The sequence below is a fragment of the Bos grunniens genome, chromosome 18 (genome assembly GCF_055505025.1).
Source record: "Bos grunniens cultivar Pamir isolate PY7600 chromosome 18, Bosgru_T2T1.0, whole genome shotgun sequence".
Classification (NCBI taxonomy): Eukaryota; Metazoa; Chordata; class Mammalia; order Artiodactyla; family Bovidae; genus Bos; species Bos grunniens.
The window spans coordinates 26548179-26566613 of record NC_141182.1 but is presented as its reverse complement, the minus strand read 5'-3'; the positions used below and the strand labels follow the sequence as shown (position 1 = coordinate 26566613).

General features: G+C 51.1%; 1 protein-coding gene across 5 annotated transcripts; it reads left to right on the top strand.

Moving 5' to 3' along the window:
* The first annotated feature begins 1359 nt into the window (after positions 1-1359).
* Positions 1360-14571, top strand: SLC38A7 (solute carrier family 38 member 7). 5 transcript variants are annotated; one of them, XR_015145545.1, is made up of 12 exons: positions 1360-1388; positions 3165-3589; positions 4316-4514; positions 4743-4887; positions 5788-5886; positions 6727-6825; positions 6976-7033; positions 7231-7345; positions 8673-8820; positions 9358-9557; positions 10403-10457; positions 12476-14571. XR_015145545.1 is itself a non-coding variant. In XM_086350957.1 (11 exons), exons 2-11 carry the CDS (start codon positions 3320-3322, stop codon positions 12576-12578), a joined length of 1131 nt encoding a protein of 376 aa, XP_086207083.1. In that variant the 5' UTR covers positions 1360-1388; positions 3165-3319; the 3' UTR covers positions 12579-14571. The 5 variants fall into 5 exon arrangements, 3 of the variants coding, with proteins under 3 accessions (XP_086207083.1, XP_086207081.1, XP_086207082.1); XM_086350957.1 differs by lacking the exon at positions 6727-6825 and having other exon boundaries at positions 3165-3328; XM_086350955.1 differs by lacking the exon at positions 6727-6825.
* The last annotated feature ends 3864 nt before the right edge of the window (positions 14572-18435 follow it).

The window sequence follows — 18435 nt, the reverse complement described above, 5'->3', positions numbered from 1 at the left end:
TGAGTCTTCCAGCAATTATGCTGGATAAAAATAGTCAATCCTAAAAATTTACAGACTTTATGATCCTATTTATAGAACATTTTTTGAAATCAGAACCTTTTAGAAATGGAGTTGACTGCCATGGATGAGTAATTGAGAGGAGTTGCAGAAGGGGGTAGCCTTGCTGGAGGGAGGTGAGTGTGGTTATGTTAATAAAAGGGCAACAGGAGGGATCCCTGTGATGAATGAAATATTCAGAATCTTGAATGTGGTATATGTAGATTTGTAAACTCCGCACATGATTAAGTTGTATCGAACTAAATATACACCAAAAATAACTATAAATGTGACTGAGGAAATGGAACATGATCAGTGGATCAAGTCAATGTCAGTATCCTGGTTGTGATATGGTGCTGTAATTGTGCAAAATGTCACCATTGAGGGAAACCAGGTAAACAGGACACAGAATCTCACCAGCAAGGACCTTTGGTGCGTGGAGAGGAGGTAATATAGATGAGACCGTTGGAAAGCCAAAGGTTATGTGGCAACTTTCAAGTGGCACACAGCCAGAAACAGAAGCCAGGGCTCTGGACACTGATTGCTTGGTTCAACAAATATTTATTTATTTGAGTGACACCAATGCCTCAGATTCTCAGTTGTAGAATCCAGGCTCTGGGGTTATAACTATTAATATGAACAACCCTCAGGCCAGCCACAGCTCAAGGAGGTACAGACGACCCCTCGCTATCCTGAGTCCCTGTCCGTGGGTGTGACGGCAAGAAGGGAAACAAAGAAGGACAATGAAGCCCAACAGCCAGGGCCCACGGGGCACCGGGACTGGCAAAGATACCAAACCTCCCAAAGCTCTTCCTAAAAGGAAGCAGAAGTGTGTGCTTTGGCCAAGGGACCCGGGACCAAAGGTAACGGGATAAATACGGGCGGACAGGGTGCCGGGAGTAGTTTGGGGCAGTGCTTTCAGGATGAGGATTAGAGAGCTGGCAGACTCATTGGAAAAGTCCCTGGTGCTGGGAAATACCGAGGGCAAAGCTTTTGGGATGAGGATTAGAGAGCTGGTAGACTCATTGGAAAAGTCCCTGATGCTGGGAAAGATCGAGGGCAGAAGGAAAAGAGGGCGTCAGAAGATGAGATGGCTGGACGGCCTCACCGATGCAATGAACATGCACTTGGGCAAACTCCTGAAGTTAGTGAGGGACAGGGAGGCCTGGCGTGCTGAACTACACCGGGGTCGGAAAGAGTCGGACAAGACTTGGTGACTGAACAACGGTCTAACACTGACGCCCCCAGAAGACTACAACTCCCAGCGTGCCCCACGGTCCGCCCCGGCCCCGGCGGTCATGTGATCGCTGCTCACGTGTCTACACTACCGGCCGGGGCTAGAAAGACCGCAGGTAGGTGGAAGGAGGTACAGGTTGGTGGAGGGTGGAATCTGGGTCCCCAAGGGCCCCACCGCGGCAGAACCCTACTCACTCGCTGCAGGGCTCTGCAACCTGTCATCCTCTGTACCACGCCCGCTCGGGGTCAGCCGGCCCTTGCCGCACCTTATCCCGGCCTGTCCCTACCTGGTCTCCACCTGTCGAGCCCCGGAACCCCCTCCACAGTTTACCACACAGCAGCCCACTCTCTGTCCCGGGTGGGCCGTGGCCCATTTTCCAATGCAGCCCACCCCTCGTATTTCTGGGATTCGGCCCCAGGCTGGCCTGGGTACTTACTCTCGTTGGGCTCTCAGGGGCCTACTGCAGTGGTTACAGCTCTGGCCTGAGGGCGTGGGCATTAAGCTGCTAGTTCTGAGTCTGCCAACGAGCCTCTGGGACATAAGCCTCTCTCCTCTCTCCCTCCGTGGGTCTGTTTCCCTAACTGAGCTGTTGCTTCACTCTGTGAGTTAAGTCATAGAGTCTCACTTCCCTTCACTCTGTTGACCAGCACTGGTGAAGTTTGAGAAAGGAAAAATTGAAGGCAGACAGGGAAGTGAGGAGAATCAGATCTCAGAGTTTGGGGAAGAAGGCGCCATAAGGAATAGCCCATAGCTCTCTGTCCACCAAAGCCAGAAGGGTGGAAAGAGCAGGTAAGCTGGGGACCATGGAGCAGAGTAATTTGAGGGGAGGGGAGGCTAAGAGATTCCGGAGCAGTGCAGAGACCTCTTGTGTCTGAGAGGTGAGCAGGATGGAGGGCGAGGTCTCACAGCGTGGGGAGCACCTGCTTTACATGGTTCTCTCTGGAGCTACACTGGAAGCCTGAGACCAAAAGTGCCTCCAGTACTCATTCACTGCTTTGATTTTTTGCTGAGTTGCTGGCTGGGTGGCAAGTTGCATAAGAGAAAGCCCTGTGGCATCTGACTGATCTTTCTGGATTTGAAGCCAGCAGGGAGATATTTTCCCTGGAGCTGTGTCCCTTGCTTGCATGCTTGGTGACATGTCTGAGAGTACCCAAACGCCCCCTTTTCTGTGTGATAAGTTTACAGCTCCCAACTTTGTTCAGCCATCACAGGAGGAGCCATGGCAAGAATCAGACCACCCAAGAGGCCTCAGTAGACATTTTAGACCCCCCAGTGTGTTGGGGGCATGAGATGGAATGCGTCTGTGATGGGCAGTGGTGAGGTCAGTCATGTGGGAGAAGAGAATTTAAATCCTCACTGAAATTTTGAAGGGCTTTGAAAGCTCCACAGCATTGAGACTCTGGGCAGGAGGGAGGTATGCTGGGTGTGAGAAACTGAAGTACCCACAGTTCTAGGTGAGGATTGTTCTTCAGACCCTGCGGTATAGAAACCAGTTGGGAAGCCAGACAGATTTGGATCTCAATCTTCCTCTGCAGCTTGCTACTGTGTGATCCTGAATGAGTGATTTGATCTCTCTGAACCTTATGACCACTGTAATCTAAGGAATGAATGAGATAAGATATGTGCATGACACTCCTGCTTGATGCACGCATGGCCTCTAGTGCTGACATGTCAGTACCCCTCTCTTCTGGGTTTGTGTCTTACTTACCTGATCAGTCCGTGAGCCTGAAGCAGGCAGGGGTTGCGTCTGACACCTTTCTGTCTCTGCCATTACGCTGTGGCACCCAGTGCAGTGATCCACACACCAACACACCTGGGTTTGGATCTCAGCCATCTGATCTTGGGAAAGTTGTTATCTTGGGATAACAGTATACCTGCCTTTCCCATCTAGGTTTAGGAGAGCCGGAATCCACAGGCCTCCTAGGATAACAGCCCCACACAGGCTGGGGCCACCCTTCCAGCTGAAGGTGTGTTCCCTCAGTTCCCCAGTGGATGAGGCCGTGAGACAGAACCCACAGACCCTGCGGGAACAGGACTCCAGGGGCCATGGCCCAGGTCAGCATCAACAGAGACCTTGGCGAATGGGGTTTAAGCACAGACTCTGGGGAGCGTGCCCGTCTGCTGCAGAGTCCCTCTGTGGACATAGCCCCCAAGAGTGAGGGGGAGGCCCCTCCTGGGGGTGTGGGCAGAGGCACCACTTCCACACTTGGAGCCATCTTCATCGTTGTCAATGCCTGCCTGGGCGCGGGGCTACTCAACTTCCCGGCAGCCTTCAGCACTGCCGGGGGCGTGGCAGCCGGCATCACATTGCAGATGGTGAGTGAGGGGGCCTGGCAGGCAGAAATGCAGAGTGGTGGGTCTGGGCTCCTGGCCTCAAAAGGGGGGCTCTGGATCGGAAGTGGTCAGTGACACATGCTAATCACTCTCCCCTCTGCCACACATGGCTGACATTATTAAACTACTGTAGCATTCTTTCCTTTGAGGCCAGATGAGAAGCGTTCTTAGCAATTAGGGAATTTCAGACATCAGTTGCGTATTTAATAGTTATGTGGTTACGTTTAAAAAGCGGGCCCACACCTTTTAGAACTGCATGGTGAAATATTTGCTGATGAAATTTGTATTTTCTTCAACATAATCCAGAGTGGGAGAGGGAAGAGATGAAACAAGACTGGTCTTGAATTGATGATTTTTTTGTTTTTAATCTTTTGGCCACACCACACAGCATGTGGGATATTAGTTGCCCACCAGGGATTGAACCTGCCCTCCCTGCATTGGCAGCATGGAGTCCTAACCACTGCCCCACCAAGGAAGTCCCTGAATTGATGATTTTTGAATTTGAGATTTGAGCGGTTTGAAATTTTCCTCAAAACTTTTTGTCTTTAAGGAAAATGCCGATTCCAGTAATCTATTAAAATTACCCTGCAGGATAAGGCTCATTTGCCAAATGGACTTTGGGCACCAGGCCAGTAAACGCTGAGCAAAACCAGGCTGCTCTTTGCTGCCAGGCCTTTCCCATACACTCTTGCTCCACCCTGCCTGCAGGCCATGCTGGTTTTCATCATCAGTGGCCTCGTCATCCTGGCCTACTGCTCCCAGGCCAGCAATGAGAGGACCTACCAGGAGGTGGTGTGGGCTGTGTGTGGCAAGCTGACAGGCGTGCTGTGTGAGGTCGCCATTGCCACCTACACTTTCGGGACCTGCATCGCCTTCCTCATCATCATCGGGGACCAGCAGGACAAGAGTGAGGTCCCCCCTCAGTATCTACCTCATCCCTCCCCCATGGCCCTGGGGATCCTGCAGTGGGCGGGGAAGAGCCTGGAATACCCACCCAAGGCCCGGGCCCGGCATTCATCTGGGAATCCTCCCTGCTGGCTGCTGGGCCCATGAGACAGTTGGAGATCCCAGCAGAGGTGGAGGACCATACCCTGCGGGAGCCTGGCATCACCTTCCCTCCTTCCTCCCTCTGCAGTTATAGCTGTGATGGCAAAGGAGCCTGAGGGGCCCGGCGGCAGCCCCTGGTACACAGACCGCAAGTTCACCATCAGCCTCACTGCCTTCCTCTTCATCCTGCCCCTCTCCATCCCCAGGGAGATCGGCTTCCAGAAATATTCCAGGTTTGGAGGCCCCACCCCAGCCTGTGCTGGACAGCAGTTCTGGTCACAGGCAGTCAGAGACCCAAGGGCAGCAGGGGAACCCCTCTCCTCCATGCCACCTTGCCTCCGGGGCAGAAAGAGGGGGCAAGGCAGAGACAGAACAGGGCTTGCAGAGGTTCTAGCAGAAGACGTTCCTTCTGTGTCAGCAGCTAGGGAGACAGTGGCTCTTTGCATCAGTGGGAGCATCAGTTCCAAACGTCCTTGTCCAAGAAGGGACGGATAGTAATCCTGAATGTGAAGGCCTCTCCTGGCCTGGGCCTTGTCTTTCTCACAAAGCATGAGATTTTTTGATCATTTGGGATGGTTAGCTTCACAGCATTTTCCATGCAGCTCAGTGTGAAGGGAAGGGACTAGCTTCTTGGCTCAGAGTCTGAAAAACAGGGATTCTAACCTGTTTGCTGTGATCCTTAATTGAAGGGGTCATGCTCAGTGTCTCCAAGGTTCTCTTTAATGTTGACTTTCTGGTATTAGTGCCTTGGAGCCTTCTCCCTCCAGCCTTTCCTGCTTCTCAAAGGCCCTGCTTGCAGCTCTGGCCATACCTGGGCTGCTCTGATTGAAGTAGCAGATGTGCTTTGAAGCCCAGCGCCCCCTGCTGCAGTCTCTGAGCTATGGAGCTGAACCACCTTATTTCCCAGTGGCCACACATGTCAGTCTGCTCCCCTCTTGGCTTCCTAACTGTGGCTTGTTTCTTTGAAATTTATTTCTCATGCATTTCTTAAGTCTTTGTTTGGAATGATCTCCCAGTTGGTTCCTTAGACACTTTTGGTCACTAAGGTGAAGGATGGATGTCCCTGGGGATAGAATCGAAGAAGAGGCAGCTGGGACTAGGGAGGAGGAGGCTTAATTCATCCTTTCTGGCAGCTTCCTGAGCGTCGTGGGTACCTGGTATGTCACTGCCATCATCATCATCAAATACATCTGGCCTGATAAAGAGATGACCCCAGCAGACATCCTGAACAGGTGAGTGAGGGCCCCCAGGAGGCACACAGGGTAGAAGCTGCACTTGGGCCCCAGGAGGTATTAGGTCAGGCATCAAAAAGCCACACAGGAGACTTCCCTGGTGGTCCAGTGGCTGAGCCTCCGTGCCCCCAAGGCAGGGGGCCCCTGGTCAGAGAACTAAATACCACGTCTAATGACTAAGACCTGGCACAGCCAAATAAATACATTAAAAAAAAAAAAAAATCCCAAGGCTCATTAGGGGTTTGACTCATTGGTCATTGTAGGAAGGAGACAAGAGGTCCTGATCTCCTTTTACTGGAGAGAAGAGTAAGAACCAGAGATGAGGGCCACTTTGCCATTGACGTACAACAAATGAGCCAGTGTGAGACTAGGCCTTGGGTTATAGATCCTGCCAAGGTGGAACTGCACGTTTTTTCAACATGTGCTTACCTGTATCTTCTTTGTGAAAATGAATCAATTTTCTCTTTTTTTTTTTTTAAAAAAGGTTTCTTTTTTTTTTTAAAACTTTAAAACTTTTTTAAATTAATTAATTTATTTTTGGTTGTGCTGGGTCTTCGTTGCCTCTAGAGCTTTTCTCTAGTTGTGGCAGGTGGGCACTACTCGCTAGTTGCGGCACACAGGCTTCTCTTACAGTGGCTTCTCTGTTGTCTTGTCGCGGAGCACAGCCTCAGGCTTCAGTAGTGGCAGCATGTGGGCTCAACAGTTGTGGCTCCAAGGCTTAGTTGCTCCTTGAAATATGGGCTCTTCCTGGACCAGGGATCAAACCCATGTCTCCTGCATTGGCAGGCAAGGTGTATTTTTTACCACTGAGAGGAAGTTTGGTTTCCTTTTTCTTGAAAGGAGCAAACCAGAGAAGCAGAAGCCCAAGTGCAAGAACCAGAACTTCTGGATTTGAGTCCCAGGAGGGCCTTCCAGAGCCTCAGTTTACTGACCTGTGAAGTGTGTCCTCTCCACTCCACCCTTGTGTGGGGGGAATGTGTGTCGCTGGCTGGTGGGGGCTGTGGGGGGCTGACTGAAGAGTAAAGGCGTGGGGCAGTTGGGGACTCCGAGGGCTTCACGGGCAGCAGCATCTTGTGTGTCTGTCCGCAGGCCAGCTTCCTGGATAGCCGTGTTCAATGCCATGCCCACCATCTGCTTCGGATTTCAGGTGGCAGTTTCAAGGTCCCTTTTGTTCCCTTAGCTCACTCCCCATCCTGGGATGGAATCTACATTATCGGTGGGACGGGCAGGGTGGTGGTGAGGGTGGTCCTGGAAGGGAGAGCTGAGTGGGAGTCCCAGGACTTTGCCCTTTGTCCTTGGGATGAAGTCACTTGCACACCCTGACCCTGCCCTTCACCCTGACAGTGTCACGTGAGCAGCGTACCCGTCTTCAACAGCATGCGGCAGCCCGAGGTGAAGACCTGGGGCGGCGTGGTGACAGCCGCCATGGTCATCGCCCTCGCTGTCTACATGGGCACAGGTGAGTGCTCCCCTCTGAGGGCCAGGCTTAGAGGGCTCCCACTCTCCATTTTCATCCCCAAGTCCTCTGGCCCAGGATTTCCTGGGCTTAACCCTGCATTCCCAGCACGTCAAATACTTCCGTTGGCGTTGGCTTGAACTTGGGGTTCCTTGGGGCTCCTCCCGCCCAAATGAGAGATGCATGCATGTATTCATTCAGCAGCTGTCAGTGGGTACCTAGTCAGTCAGTCCCAGGAACGTTCTCAGCATGGAGGGGATGCCATAGACAGAGAGAGGTCTGGTCCTGCTTTGCATGAAATTGACAGTCTATTTGGAGAGACAGTCTTATAGCAGTAAACCGGCAATCAGTAAGGAAATCCAGATGCGTGCCACAGTAACAGCGAACCAGGGAAGATGTGAGTGGGGCTGGCTTTAGGGGGCGGATCACAGACGGCTCCCCTCAGAGGAGATGGCATCTGGGGAAGCCCAAACCATGATAAGGAGCTAGAATCTGAAGAGCCCAGGGGGAAAGCATTCTAGACAGAGGAACGAGAAAATGCGGAGTCCCTGAGGCCAGGACAGAAGAAGGTCTGTGGAACAAGCTGTGGGGGTGGGTGGTGGGCAGCAGCACCAAACGGGGAGCACAGCCAGACCCTTGAGGACTGGTGGGAGCCAGAGAGGAAGCGTTTTCAGCAGGGGTGTGGCTCGGAGAAGGGTTGGCTCTGCGTATTGTGTGGAGAATGGTGTGGATGAGGGAGCAGGACTGGGAGACCAAGAAGAATGGCCCAGTGATTGCTCCCACAGATGGGTCTCAGGACCAGCTCTGTACTAGCCTCTGCAGATACAGCCAGGAATAGGGAGCCAAGAACAAGGGAGGCAAATAGGCAGAGCCCCTGTTCTCCTGGAGTTCATGTTTTTACTAGTTGAGGGAGACAGATGATAAACAAGTGGGGGAAAAAAAAAAAACCTCAGAGGAACACTGAAGAAAAGAGAACAAGGTGATGTCGAGAGAGTGCCAGGGGTCGGGGGTCACTGTGGATGAGGAGGGACCTCTGAGCTGAGACCTGAATGATGAGGAGATGGGCAGACAGAAGTTAATGCAGAAGCTCTGAGACAGGAACTGCTGGGGGAGTTCAAGATTGAAGAGGTTAACAGTGTGGGTGTGGGGAATGTGAGAAGTCAGGGAAGAGGGCTTCTGAGCCCAGCCCCGACACCCTTCTAAGCCTCAGTTTTAGCCTCCAGGGCTGGTCTGTCACCTCCCCATCTGCTGCTGGACTGAGCAAGGGATGGTCCCTCTCCCTTACCCTCCCAGGGTCGCTCTGACCCAGCCCTCTTGTCCCCGCCCTCAGGTATCTGCGGCTTCCTGACCTTTGGAGATGCCGTGGACCCTGACGTGCTCCTGTCCTACCCGTCAGAAGACATGGCTGTGGCTGTGGCCCGTGCCTTCATCATCCTGAGTGTGCTCACCTCCTACCCCATCCTGCACTTCTGCGGACGGTGAGCCCCCCGCCCCACCCCTCGAAGGTGGTGCTTCTCACCAGGGCCCCTGGATGCCCTTTGAACACGGCCTTGGGCCTTGTGAAACATCCCTTTTATAGAGAGAGACACTGAAGCCCATAGGAAACAGTCAATGCCTAGGATGGCCCTGTAAGCACCCCCAGCCGGGTCTTGGGGGGCAGAGTCACCAGGACAATCTGTGAGTGCTCTGAGAACCTCTAATCCAGGTCCCTTCCTGAACACCCTGTCTTCTGGATACCCCAGACCCTCCCTTTCCAGGAGTCTAGTGGAATCAGTTCCCATGGGGTGTGCAAACTCTGGACCAGGCAAGGCACTCAGTCTTTCACATTCACCATCCCATCCGGTCCCCATGGCAACCCTGAGAAGAATGCCACTAGACCCATTTCGCAGAAGAGGAGACTGAGGCCCAGGGATTGTCTTACCTACAGTCCATCCAGTTGGGGGTCTGGCTCCATGGCTGGAGTTGGGGGGGCACTGTCAGCAGGTATGCCTCTGAGCCCCTCTCTGTGTGGGCAGGGCGGTGATCGAAGGCCTGTGGCTGCGCTACCAGGGCATGCCGGTGGAGGAGGACGTGGGCCGGGAGCGGCGGCGGCGAGTGCTGCAGACGCTGGTCTGGTTCCTGCTCACCTTGCTGCTGGCGCTCTTCATCCCTGACATCGGCAAGGTCATCTCAGTCATTGGAGGCCTGGCCGCCTGCTTCATCTTTGTCTTCCCAGGTGTGGACCCCCGGTGTCCCCACAGCACTCACTCCCAGACCCTCCTGGCCTCAGCTCCTGTCTTGCTCACCTGCGGGGGAGAATAATCACCAGCATTTATCAGTCACCTTCAGGCTCTGTGGGAACCCCTGTTTGAGCATCACCTCCTGCAGAGAAGGTGTAATTGTCATCTCCATTTTACCCATGAGGAGGTGTGAGGTTCAGAGAGAGTAACAAACTTCCCTAGAGGTTAACAAACTCAACTAAAGAAGAATAGAATCTTTTCAAACTGAAGTCTGTCCAGATCCACAGTCTATATAGTCTTAACTCTTATTTCAAGAACCTGTTCCTCCATGACTGTCAGGGATCTGGCTGGGTCAGCCCACGACAGGGTAATTAGGGTCTGGCAGTGGCACCCTGACACGGAGGTTGGGAGACTTGAGTTTCAGACAGTCTGCCACCAGATCCCTGGGAAACTGTCCTGTCTGCCCAGTCACGAGTTCTGCCTATACCCAGCTTATTTCTACCCAAGAGGCCAGCTGGAAGGCCCTTGCCACTTGGCCTGGAGCAAGGGGGCCACACCTGCTCAGAAGTGCATTGGGAAAGCCCTGCAGCGAGGGCACCACAAAGTCGCCTCCCAGTGCTGCCCCTTTAGCTCGAGGTCTTATGTGCCACCCAAGGACCTCTCCTGGGAGCCCAGTTACCAGGCTTCCAGCTGGGTGCAGAGTGGAGGCAAAGATGGAAAATGTGGAGGAGGAAACACAGGCCTTTCTCTGTCCACCTCCCCTGTCTCCTGGCAAAGGTGGAGGCTGGCTGGTTACGGGGGGAACCCAGCCAAGCTCTCAGGGCCATCTCTTCTCTTCCAGGGCTGTGCCTCATTCAAGCCAAACTCTCTGAGATGGAGGAAGTCAAGCCAGCCAGGTAAAGCAGGGCCCAGCCTGTGGGCCTCTCAGGGAGGTGCTGGACGGGGAGGTACCCTTTAAACTGGTCGGAATCAGGAGACCTGTGTACTTTGAAAATAGGAGTTTCTAAAATACTGTTTAAAAAATATATATTTATTTATTTATTTGGCTGTGCTGGGTCTTAGTTGCAGCATGTGAGATCTAGTTCGCTGACCAGGGATCGAACCCAGGCCCCCTGCTTTGGGAGCATGGAGTCTTAGCCACTGGACCACCGGGGAAGTTCCTTAAAATACTTCTTTTAAAATGAGTAACGTGTTAGTTGTAACAGTTCAAACACTTCTGAAGGACTTTAGAGAAAAACATAGAAGTCCATCCTTCCCCACCGCCCTCTCCCTTCTCCTGAGAGAGTTCATGTCATGAGCATGGCCTGTGCCCTTGTACACTGTTGCTGTGTGTGCACGGATGTCTGTGTACACAAAGTGATGCGTGTGTATACACAGACACATGGGTTTTTGTGTCTGGTTAGCTTTTTTCCCCAAAATTATTTCAAGCCAGACACACTTTCCTACCCCTGCTTTTTTTCACTTAACCATGTATCTTGGAGATCACTCTCTGTCCACACAAGATCGACTGCTTCCTTTTTCAGTGGCTGTAGAGTCTGTTGTTTGAATGTGTCCTGAATGTGAACACACTTCTGCACATACACCTTGGCACACCTGTTCAAGGATCTTAGTGTCATCAATTCTTGGAAGGAAGTTGCTTTATCACAAGGCATGCCCCTTTTCACTTTGGCACGTGGGTTCAAATTACCCTCTCAAGAGGCAGTACCAGTTCGAGTCCCAGCAGCAGTGAATGAAAGTGCCCTGTTCCCCATATCCCTGCCAGCACAGTACATAGAGGCCTTTTCAATATTTCTTAGTCTATTGAAAACAAAACACTATATTTAAAAAAATTTTACCTTTTTAAAGTGTTCGGTAGTTATCAATTCCATTCATATTTTTGTGTAACCACCAGCCATCTCCAGAACTTTTGCATCATCCTAAACTGAAACTCTGTGCCCATTAAACAGTCACTCCTTGTTCCCTTTTGCCCCAGCCCCTGGCAACCAGCATTCTATTTTCTGTGTGAATCTGACTCTTCTAGGTACTTCCTGTAACTGGAATTGTATTTGTTTTTTTTGTACCTGGCTTCTTTCACTTAGCATAATGTCCTCAAGGTCTGTGTGTTGTAACTTGAGTCAGAATGTCCTTTGTTTTTAAGGCCAAATAATATTCATTGTATGTACAGGCCACATTTTGCAAAACACTGCATTGTTTTTAATATGTACATGTTCCTGAATGGTAGAGAGGTTATGACCAGGTTGCATGCTTTAAAAACAAACAAACAGAAAATTATTGTGGGGACTTCCCTGGCAGTCCACTGGTTAAGACTCTGTTCTTCCAATACAGGGGGAATGGGGAATCGGGGAACTAAGATCCCATATGCCATTTGGTAAGGCCTAAAAAAAAAAAAAATCCAGTTATAACCCTGCAGCTGTTTTTGATACACATAAGTTTGCAGATGCTTTTGACTTATTTTTTAATAAAATGGATCACTTCATGTGACTTGCTTTTTCCTGACCATCTTTCCCATCAGGAGACATACATTCTAATTCTGGTCCTGCCCTTGGTCTCCTGTGACCAGTCAGCTAATCGCATTAGGTCTTGGTCTCCTTACCCATGGTCTAGGAGTCATACACCCAGCCCCATAAACCTTTGTGTGAAAGCTGTTGAGAAGTAGGAAGTGCTCTACCCACAGGAGAAGTGGTATAAGTAATTACAGTAATTAACTGATACATGGCAACCCACTCCAATATTCTTGCCTGGAGAATCCCAGGGACAAAGGAGCATGGTTGGCTACAGTCCATAGGGTCACAAAGAGTCATGACTTCAGACACGACTGAAGTGACTTAGTACATACATTTACATATATATGAGAGTCTGCAATGTCATGAGTGGTTGACTGACCAGGCCCCCTCTCTCACCCTCTGCTCTACAGCTGGTGGGCGATGGTCAGTTACGGAGTCCTCTTGGTCACACTGGGAGCCTTCATCTTTGGCCAGACCACAGCCAACGCCATTTTTGTGGATCTTTTGGCGTAACCACTGCCTCCCAGAGAATTCTTGGCCTTTGTTGTTAGACCCAGGACCCCATCTCATAGAGCTTCAGGACCACCCTGGGCCCGGCATCATTCCCCTCCACTGGTGGGATGACATCCGCACATCCTTTTCCAGAAACAGTTCTGGGGTGAAATCAGACCCCACCCCCGTGGACAGTTCCAACTCAGCTCCCTTCCTGCTCCCCCATCCTGGCAGTGCCGTGGATGGTAGGAGGAAGTCTCATGCCACAGGAGAACCTCCTCCCCTCCTCCACTTCTCGACTTCTCCATGCCTGGACGCCATGGGTAAAGAGTGTTGGTAGGTCTCCAAAGAAAGAACTCAGCCTGACTTGCCTCTGGAGAAAGAGTGTGCACCGAGAGGTCCCCTCCTCCACAGAGAAGCCTGTCCTGAGTAGAGGCTCCGCTCATCACCCCGGGACTCAGCACCTGCTCCCGTGTGTCGGCAGCCCAGCCACCAGCGGCTTCCTCCCACAAGTCCCAGAGGTAGCCTGAAAGCAAATGAGTGCACCAAGGCAGGTAGATGGATGCCTGTCCACTGCCTCCTGGGCCCGTGGAGAGCCCGAGAGCCCCCTTGCCCATGGCTGATTGACATTTCCCAAGGCTTTTGGGGTCTCGCCCTGCCTCTTTACCCAGACCTGTGGTCCAGACATCCCTCTGCTCCTCCATCCCAGACATCACCAAGTCTAATGTTTACAAACGGTGCCAGCCCAGCTCTGAGCCAGGGGCCAGGAGCCACCCCGTGCCACGGTGCTGTGAGTACTCCCGGAACTCACCCCACGGTGGGGAGTCTGCTTTCTCTCTTAGATTCCAGGTGGGCCCCTCTTTTCAAAGCAATAAGAGTGGGGACGTCCCTGGTGGTCCAGTAGTTAAGACTCTGCTTGCAGTGTAGGGGGCACAGGTGCAATCCCTGTCAGGGAACTAAGATCCCACGTACTGCGAGGTGTGACCAGGAAAAAAAAATGGGACAAAGGCCCAAGAATGGGTGATGGAGCAGGCTGGAAATGCCACGTGGGCTGGGCTCGTGAGGATCAAGGTGACTGTGTCTGGTATCTTCACTTTCAATGGCTGCTTCTCTTCTCCCTGCCCTCCATGTCAACCCCAGCCTGGTACCCGGAGACAAGACAAAAAAGGCAGCTGACATGTCATTGTCTGGACAACATTTGAGTGTAGTCATGCTGGCCTAGAAGTTTCCCTTCCAGTCTGGATCTTGTCTGCTCCTTTCCCCCATCACCTCTTCTCCCCCACCCCATTTTCCTATGGAGCTCAGTCTCTCCTGCTCTCCTAAGTATGGTAGTGGGGTGGACCAAACCCTCCCTTGTCCACTTCCTCAACTCCACGTGTCCACCAAGCCTGGCCTCGGAGGCCTGTCAATCACATTAGGACATAGCTAGGTTGTGCCCCACGCGAGGTGAGGAGAGATACTCTCCGCCTTCATATTTTGAACACTTTGGCTACTCAGGCCAACCCCAGGCACCGAATCAGGCTTTCTCTGCCTGGAACACTCAGCATTTTCCCTGGCTCTTCCTGCCCAGAACCTCTGAATGGAGAAGTAGGGGTGAGAGGGACCCATGTGCTCAGGGCAGGGAGATACCAGAAGCAGAGGCTGGCTGGAGCCACATAGACTTCTGCTCAGCCCCAGCCTGGGTGACTTGCCCCTCTTCACATCCCCTCTGGGCTCCCCCAGGGCCAGGCCCACGTGGCCGTCTTCTCTCAGCCTGCTACACAGCACCAGGCCCTGCCAGCACGCATATGGACAAGGTTGGGAGGATGGACATCAGCAGGGCTGTACTGCCGCCTCATGTTGCATTTCAGTCACGGGTGGGGGTCCGCAAGGGGGAAATGAGCTGGAATCTGGCCTAATAACCTCAGGAGCGCCTTCCCCTGCCCTCCCTGCCTGGGCATTTTACTGTTTCTTTTTTACTTGTGCACATTCAGACCGGAAAGGAAGGTTAATAAAAAGGGACTTGTGCTGCTGAGCTGCGTGATCTGTGTCTGACACCGGGGACAGTCCAGGCCACTGGCAGAAGGAAGACGGACTTGGGTGGGCGGTAGGGGCTGGGATGTGGCAAGCCCCTTTTGGCTTCACTATCTATGACCCTTGAGTTGAGAATGGGCCCACTGCACTCCCTTTACCGAGCAAGAAACCTCAAGTGGTTCTAGACACCTCTGCCTTCTTCCACATCCCATCAGCCTTTCCCTGCTGACTTGGGACTCTGCCTTGGCTCACCCCCTCCTGTGCAGGCACACATGGGCCTCTGTGTTGTATGTCCCCCCACCAACCTCAAGTTTTGGGGTGAGCTTCAAACTCCTGAGCATCCCCTCTTTGTCCTTTCAGAGGCTGGTGTTGAGAGCAGGCCCCGTTGTCCCAGTTGAGGAGCCAGACACCGTGCTCAAGTGCTGGGGAGAAGATACTTGGCAAAACACACCAGCTCTGCTCTCCCTTTGCTTAGCAAGTCATCACAAATATAAACACACAAGTTGTGATACATGCCAAGAAGGGAAAATACAGAATGTTACATTTGGGGGTCTGGTGCTTCTCTGGAGAGTCAAGGAAGGTTTCCTAAGGGAAGTGACATATGAGCTGGCCTCGAAGGATGTGTAGGAATGAACTAAGTGAAGAGGTGGGGAGACCTTTGCAGGCCATGGGAAATGCATTTGCAAAGATGGGAGGAACATGGTGGTTTGAGGAATTGGAAAGTGGGCATTGTTGGTGGAGCATGGCCAGGGTGTGGGGGAGTCACAGAGGAGAGCAGAGAATTCTGGGATGGCTTCAGTCATCAATGGCTGCCCCTTAAAAGTCTAACCAGCTCACCTTCCACACACTCTACCTCTCACACTCTCTATCCATGCTCAGCTATTTTGCAAAGATCCTTCCCTCCAGGTGGAGATGAGGACTCTCTCCAAGGAGGAAACATGATGCGAGACTAGACAGGTGGGGGACTCCCCTGTGGTCCAGTGTCTAAGACTCCAAGCTTCCACTGCAGGAGGCATGGGTTCAGTCCCTGGTCAGGGAACTAAGATTTCACATGCTATGCAGCCAAATAAAAAGACGACACAGGTGGGACAGCTTTGGGCCACGCTCCACACTTGCTTAGTGGGCCAAGAGCTTGAGGGTGGTTTCACTTTCTCTGAGTAAACAGAGGGAAGAAAAGCTTACATCTAGGCTATAGGCAAATAAATAGCCAAATTCATCCATTCATCCATTGTAGCCAAGACTTGTAAGTACTTAATCAGTGTCTGTCTTCCTTCCCCATTAGACTGTAAATTCCATGGGGGCAGGCACATCTCCCTTACCCGTCAGTTATCTGAGCCAGTGCCTGGAACACACTTAGCAAGTGTTCAGTAGTTGCGTGAATGAATGAACATCAGCTAACACTTGCTGATTTCCTACTTTGTGCTAGCACTTGAATCATTCACATTTGAATCATTCACATCATACTTCTATGCAGAAGTAAAAGCTAAGAGATGTTACATGGTTTACCCAAGGACACACAGGAAGTAATACTGGAGCCAGACAGCCCTCTTGCCGTCCATGAATGAACAAGTGAGCAAAGGGTTCTTGGCCTGGTGACTTCTGACCCCAGAACGCAAGCTTAGGAACTTCCAACCCTCATGCCGGCACCAACATCAGATCCTGGAACCGCTGGCTTACCCTCCAGCCAAACCACATCAAGTGGTGGGATGTCAGCTGGCCAGTGGCTCTGGGCAAGTCACTTTCCATCTCTGAGCTTCTGTTTCCATATCTCTAATGTGGGACTGATCATCACTGACCTTATTTACCTCCCAGGATAAAGGAGAGCCAGTGCCAAGAAAGTACGTGAAAAAATGACAAGTGCTTTATGACCAGAAATCCACATTTACAGAAGAAATGTGAAAACTCAGTTTCTCCTCAGGAGGCCACATGCCAAGTTGCCCCTAACACTTCCTGGGAGTCAGGATATTTCTCAAACTTTAATGTACTTAAAAATGTTTTTATCTCCTTAGGATACAAATTCTGATGCAGTAGATCTGGTGTGGGGCTTCAGTCTGCATTGTAAATGCTCCCAGTTTTGCCCATGCTGGTCCTTGGACCGCACTTTGAGTATCAGGAGACTGGTAGACAAAGCAAAGGCTTTGGCTTCAGACAGAGCTGGCTTAGATCTGAGCAATACCTCTTTACACTGGGAACTCAGGAAATCAGTTCACTTCTAGGAACCCCACTTTCCTCAACTATGAAGTAGGAGTTATGGTGCCCATCTTGTAGATGAAAATATTAAAAATCCGAGGACACATGGTATAATATATGTGAAGTGCCTGGTAGAGAGCAGGGATCATGTTGGTCATTTCCTCATACTGGAAAGAAAGAGCAGGGCAGGGGGCGCATGGCGTGTAACTACAGTTCCACCCTTTCGTCAGTAGAGGGCACCTTTGTATAATTTCAGCCTGTAAAAGAGAGGCGCCTATGGCTTCAGAGGATGCTCCAGTCCGTTGAGTCCCTCAGGTTCCTAGTGATCTGCAGCCTAGCATTTCTGAATGATGTCCCTCTACTGGGGCAGGGCCACTTCTAGATCATGGCCTCCAACCTAGTGGGGGACTCAGACCAGTCAAATAATCTAATTATGTAGGTACATGTGCTAGATGTAGATTCAATATTACAAATCCAGATTTGGTAATTCACTGCTGTGATATGATGAAAAATTTTTCAGTTGATATGGAGGAAGGCCAGAGATAATGTAGCCAGGAAGAAGGAAGAAGGCAGACACCCTGTCCTCCAAATACTTTATGTTTCCTGAGAGGTGGGGTGAGAGGGGAGAGCAATAGGCACATGATTCATCTATTTGGATATTCTTCCATTAAAAATGAAATTGAAAAAAAGAAAAGATTTAATTGATGTGTTTCCTAGAGTCCAGCATTTAAGAAGTTTGGAAGTGGCCAATCCATCCTAACAAGTAAAAAGCTGAACAAACCAAAAAGTCAATTCATCTAAAATGTGTAAGATACGTCAGACTATAAGGCACACCCCTGCCCCTCAAATTGAAGAGAGACACAAATACAGAGCAGAAACCCACAAGCAGAAACCTCTGTGGGAGTCAGTGCCAGAGGAAGGGGACCTAAACTGTAATTGATGAATTTCTGGAGGTTCAATGCAGACAAATCAGAGGGAGAAAAACACCAAGGAGCCCAGTCCTTTTGGGAGAAGGAGGCATACTTTGAGACTTTTTACCTGAAGTTCTACCAAGTTCTCATAGTAAACATCAGAAAGAAATCCATCATGCTTCTAGCAGAGAAGAGTAAAAAGAACCATTCTGAAATTGCTAGAGCATTCTGTTCTTGTTAACAAAGATATGCCCTGGGGAGACACTTAAAATTTAACCAGAGCCTAACCTACTGGGATTTTATCAGAGCCTATGGGGGAGCCTGGTGGGCTGCTGTCTATGGGGTTGCACAGAGTCGGACACGACTGAAGCGACTTAGCAGCAGTAGCAGCAGCAACAGACCTAAGGGAAGGGAAACACACAATTTCGTCCCACTCTAGCCACTGTGTCCCACCTAAGGGGGACTGGACAGAGAGCTGAGAAACATAAGGCGTTCGCAGTCCAGAAGCACACAGGCTAAGAGTATGTGATCCAACCATAGGACTACAGACACTTCCCCTCCCCTTATACCATGCAACCTCATTACTAAAGGCCTACTTACAGCAATTCCTTTTACCTAGTACATTATGTCTATCAAAAAAAAATTATAAGAGGGCTTTGCTGGTGGTCTAGTGATTAAGACTCTGCCTGCTAATGCAAGGGACATAGGTTTGATCCCTGATCCAGGAGGATTCCCACATACCATGAAGCAACTAAGCCCGAGTG

Coding starts and splice junctions, on each gene's coding strand:
- SLC38A7 (XM_086350955.1), top strand. CDS start 3,320: ATGGCCCAGGTCAGCATCAACAGAGACCTTGGCGAATGGGGTTTAAGC. Junction 4,515..4,742: donor CGGGGACCAGCAGGACAAGA/GTGAGGTCCCCC, acceptor CTCCCTCTGCAG/TTATAGCTGTGATGGCAAAG. Junction 8,821..9,357: donor ATCCTGCACTTCTGCGGACG/GTGAGCCCCCCG, acceptor CTGTGTGGGCAG/GGCGGTGATCGAAGGCCTGT.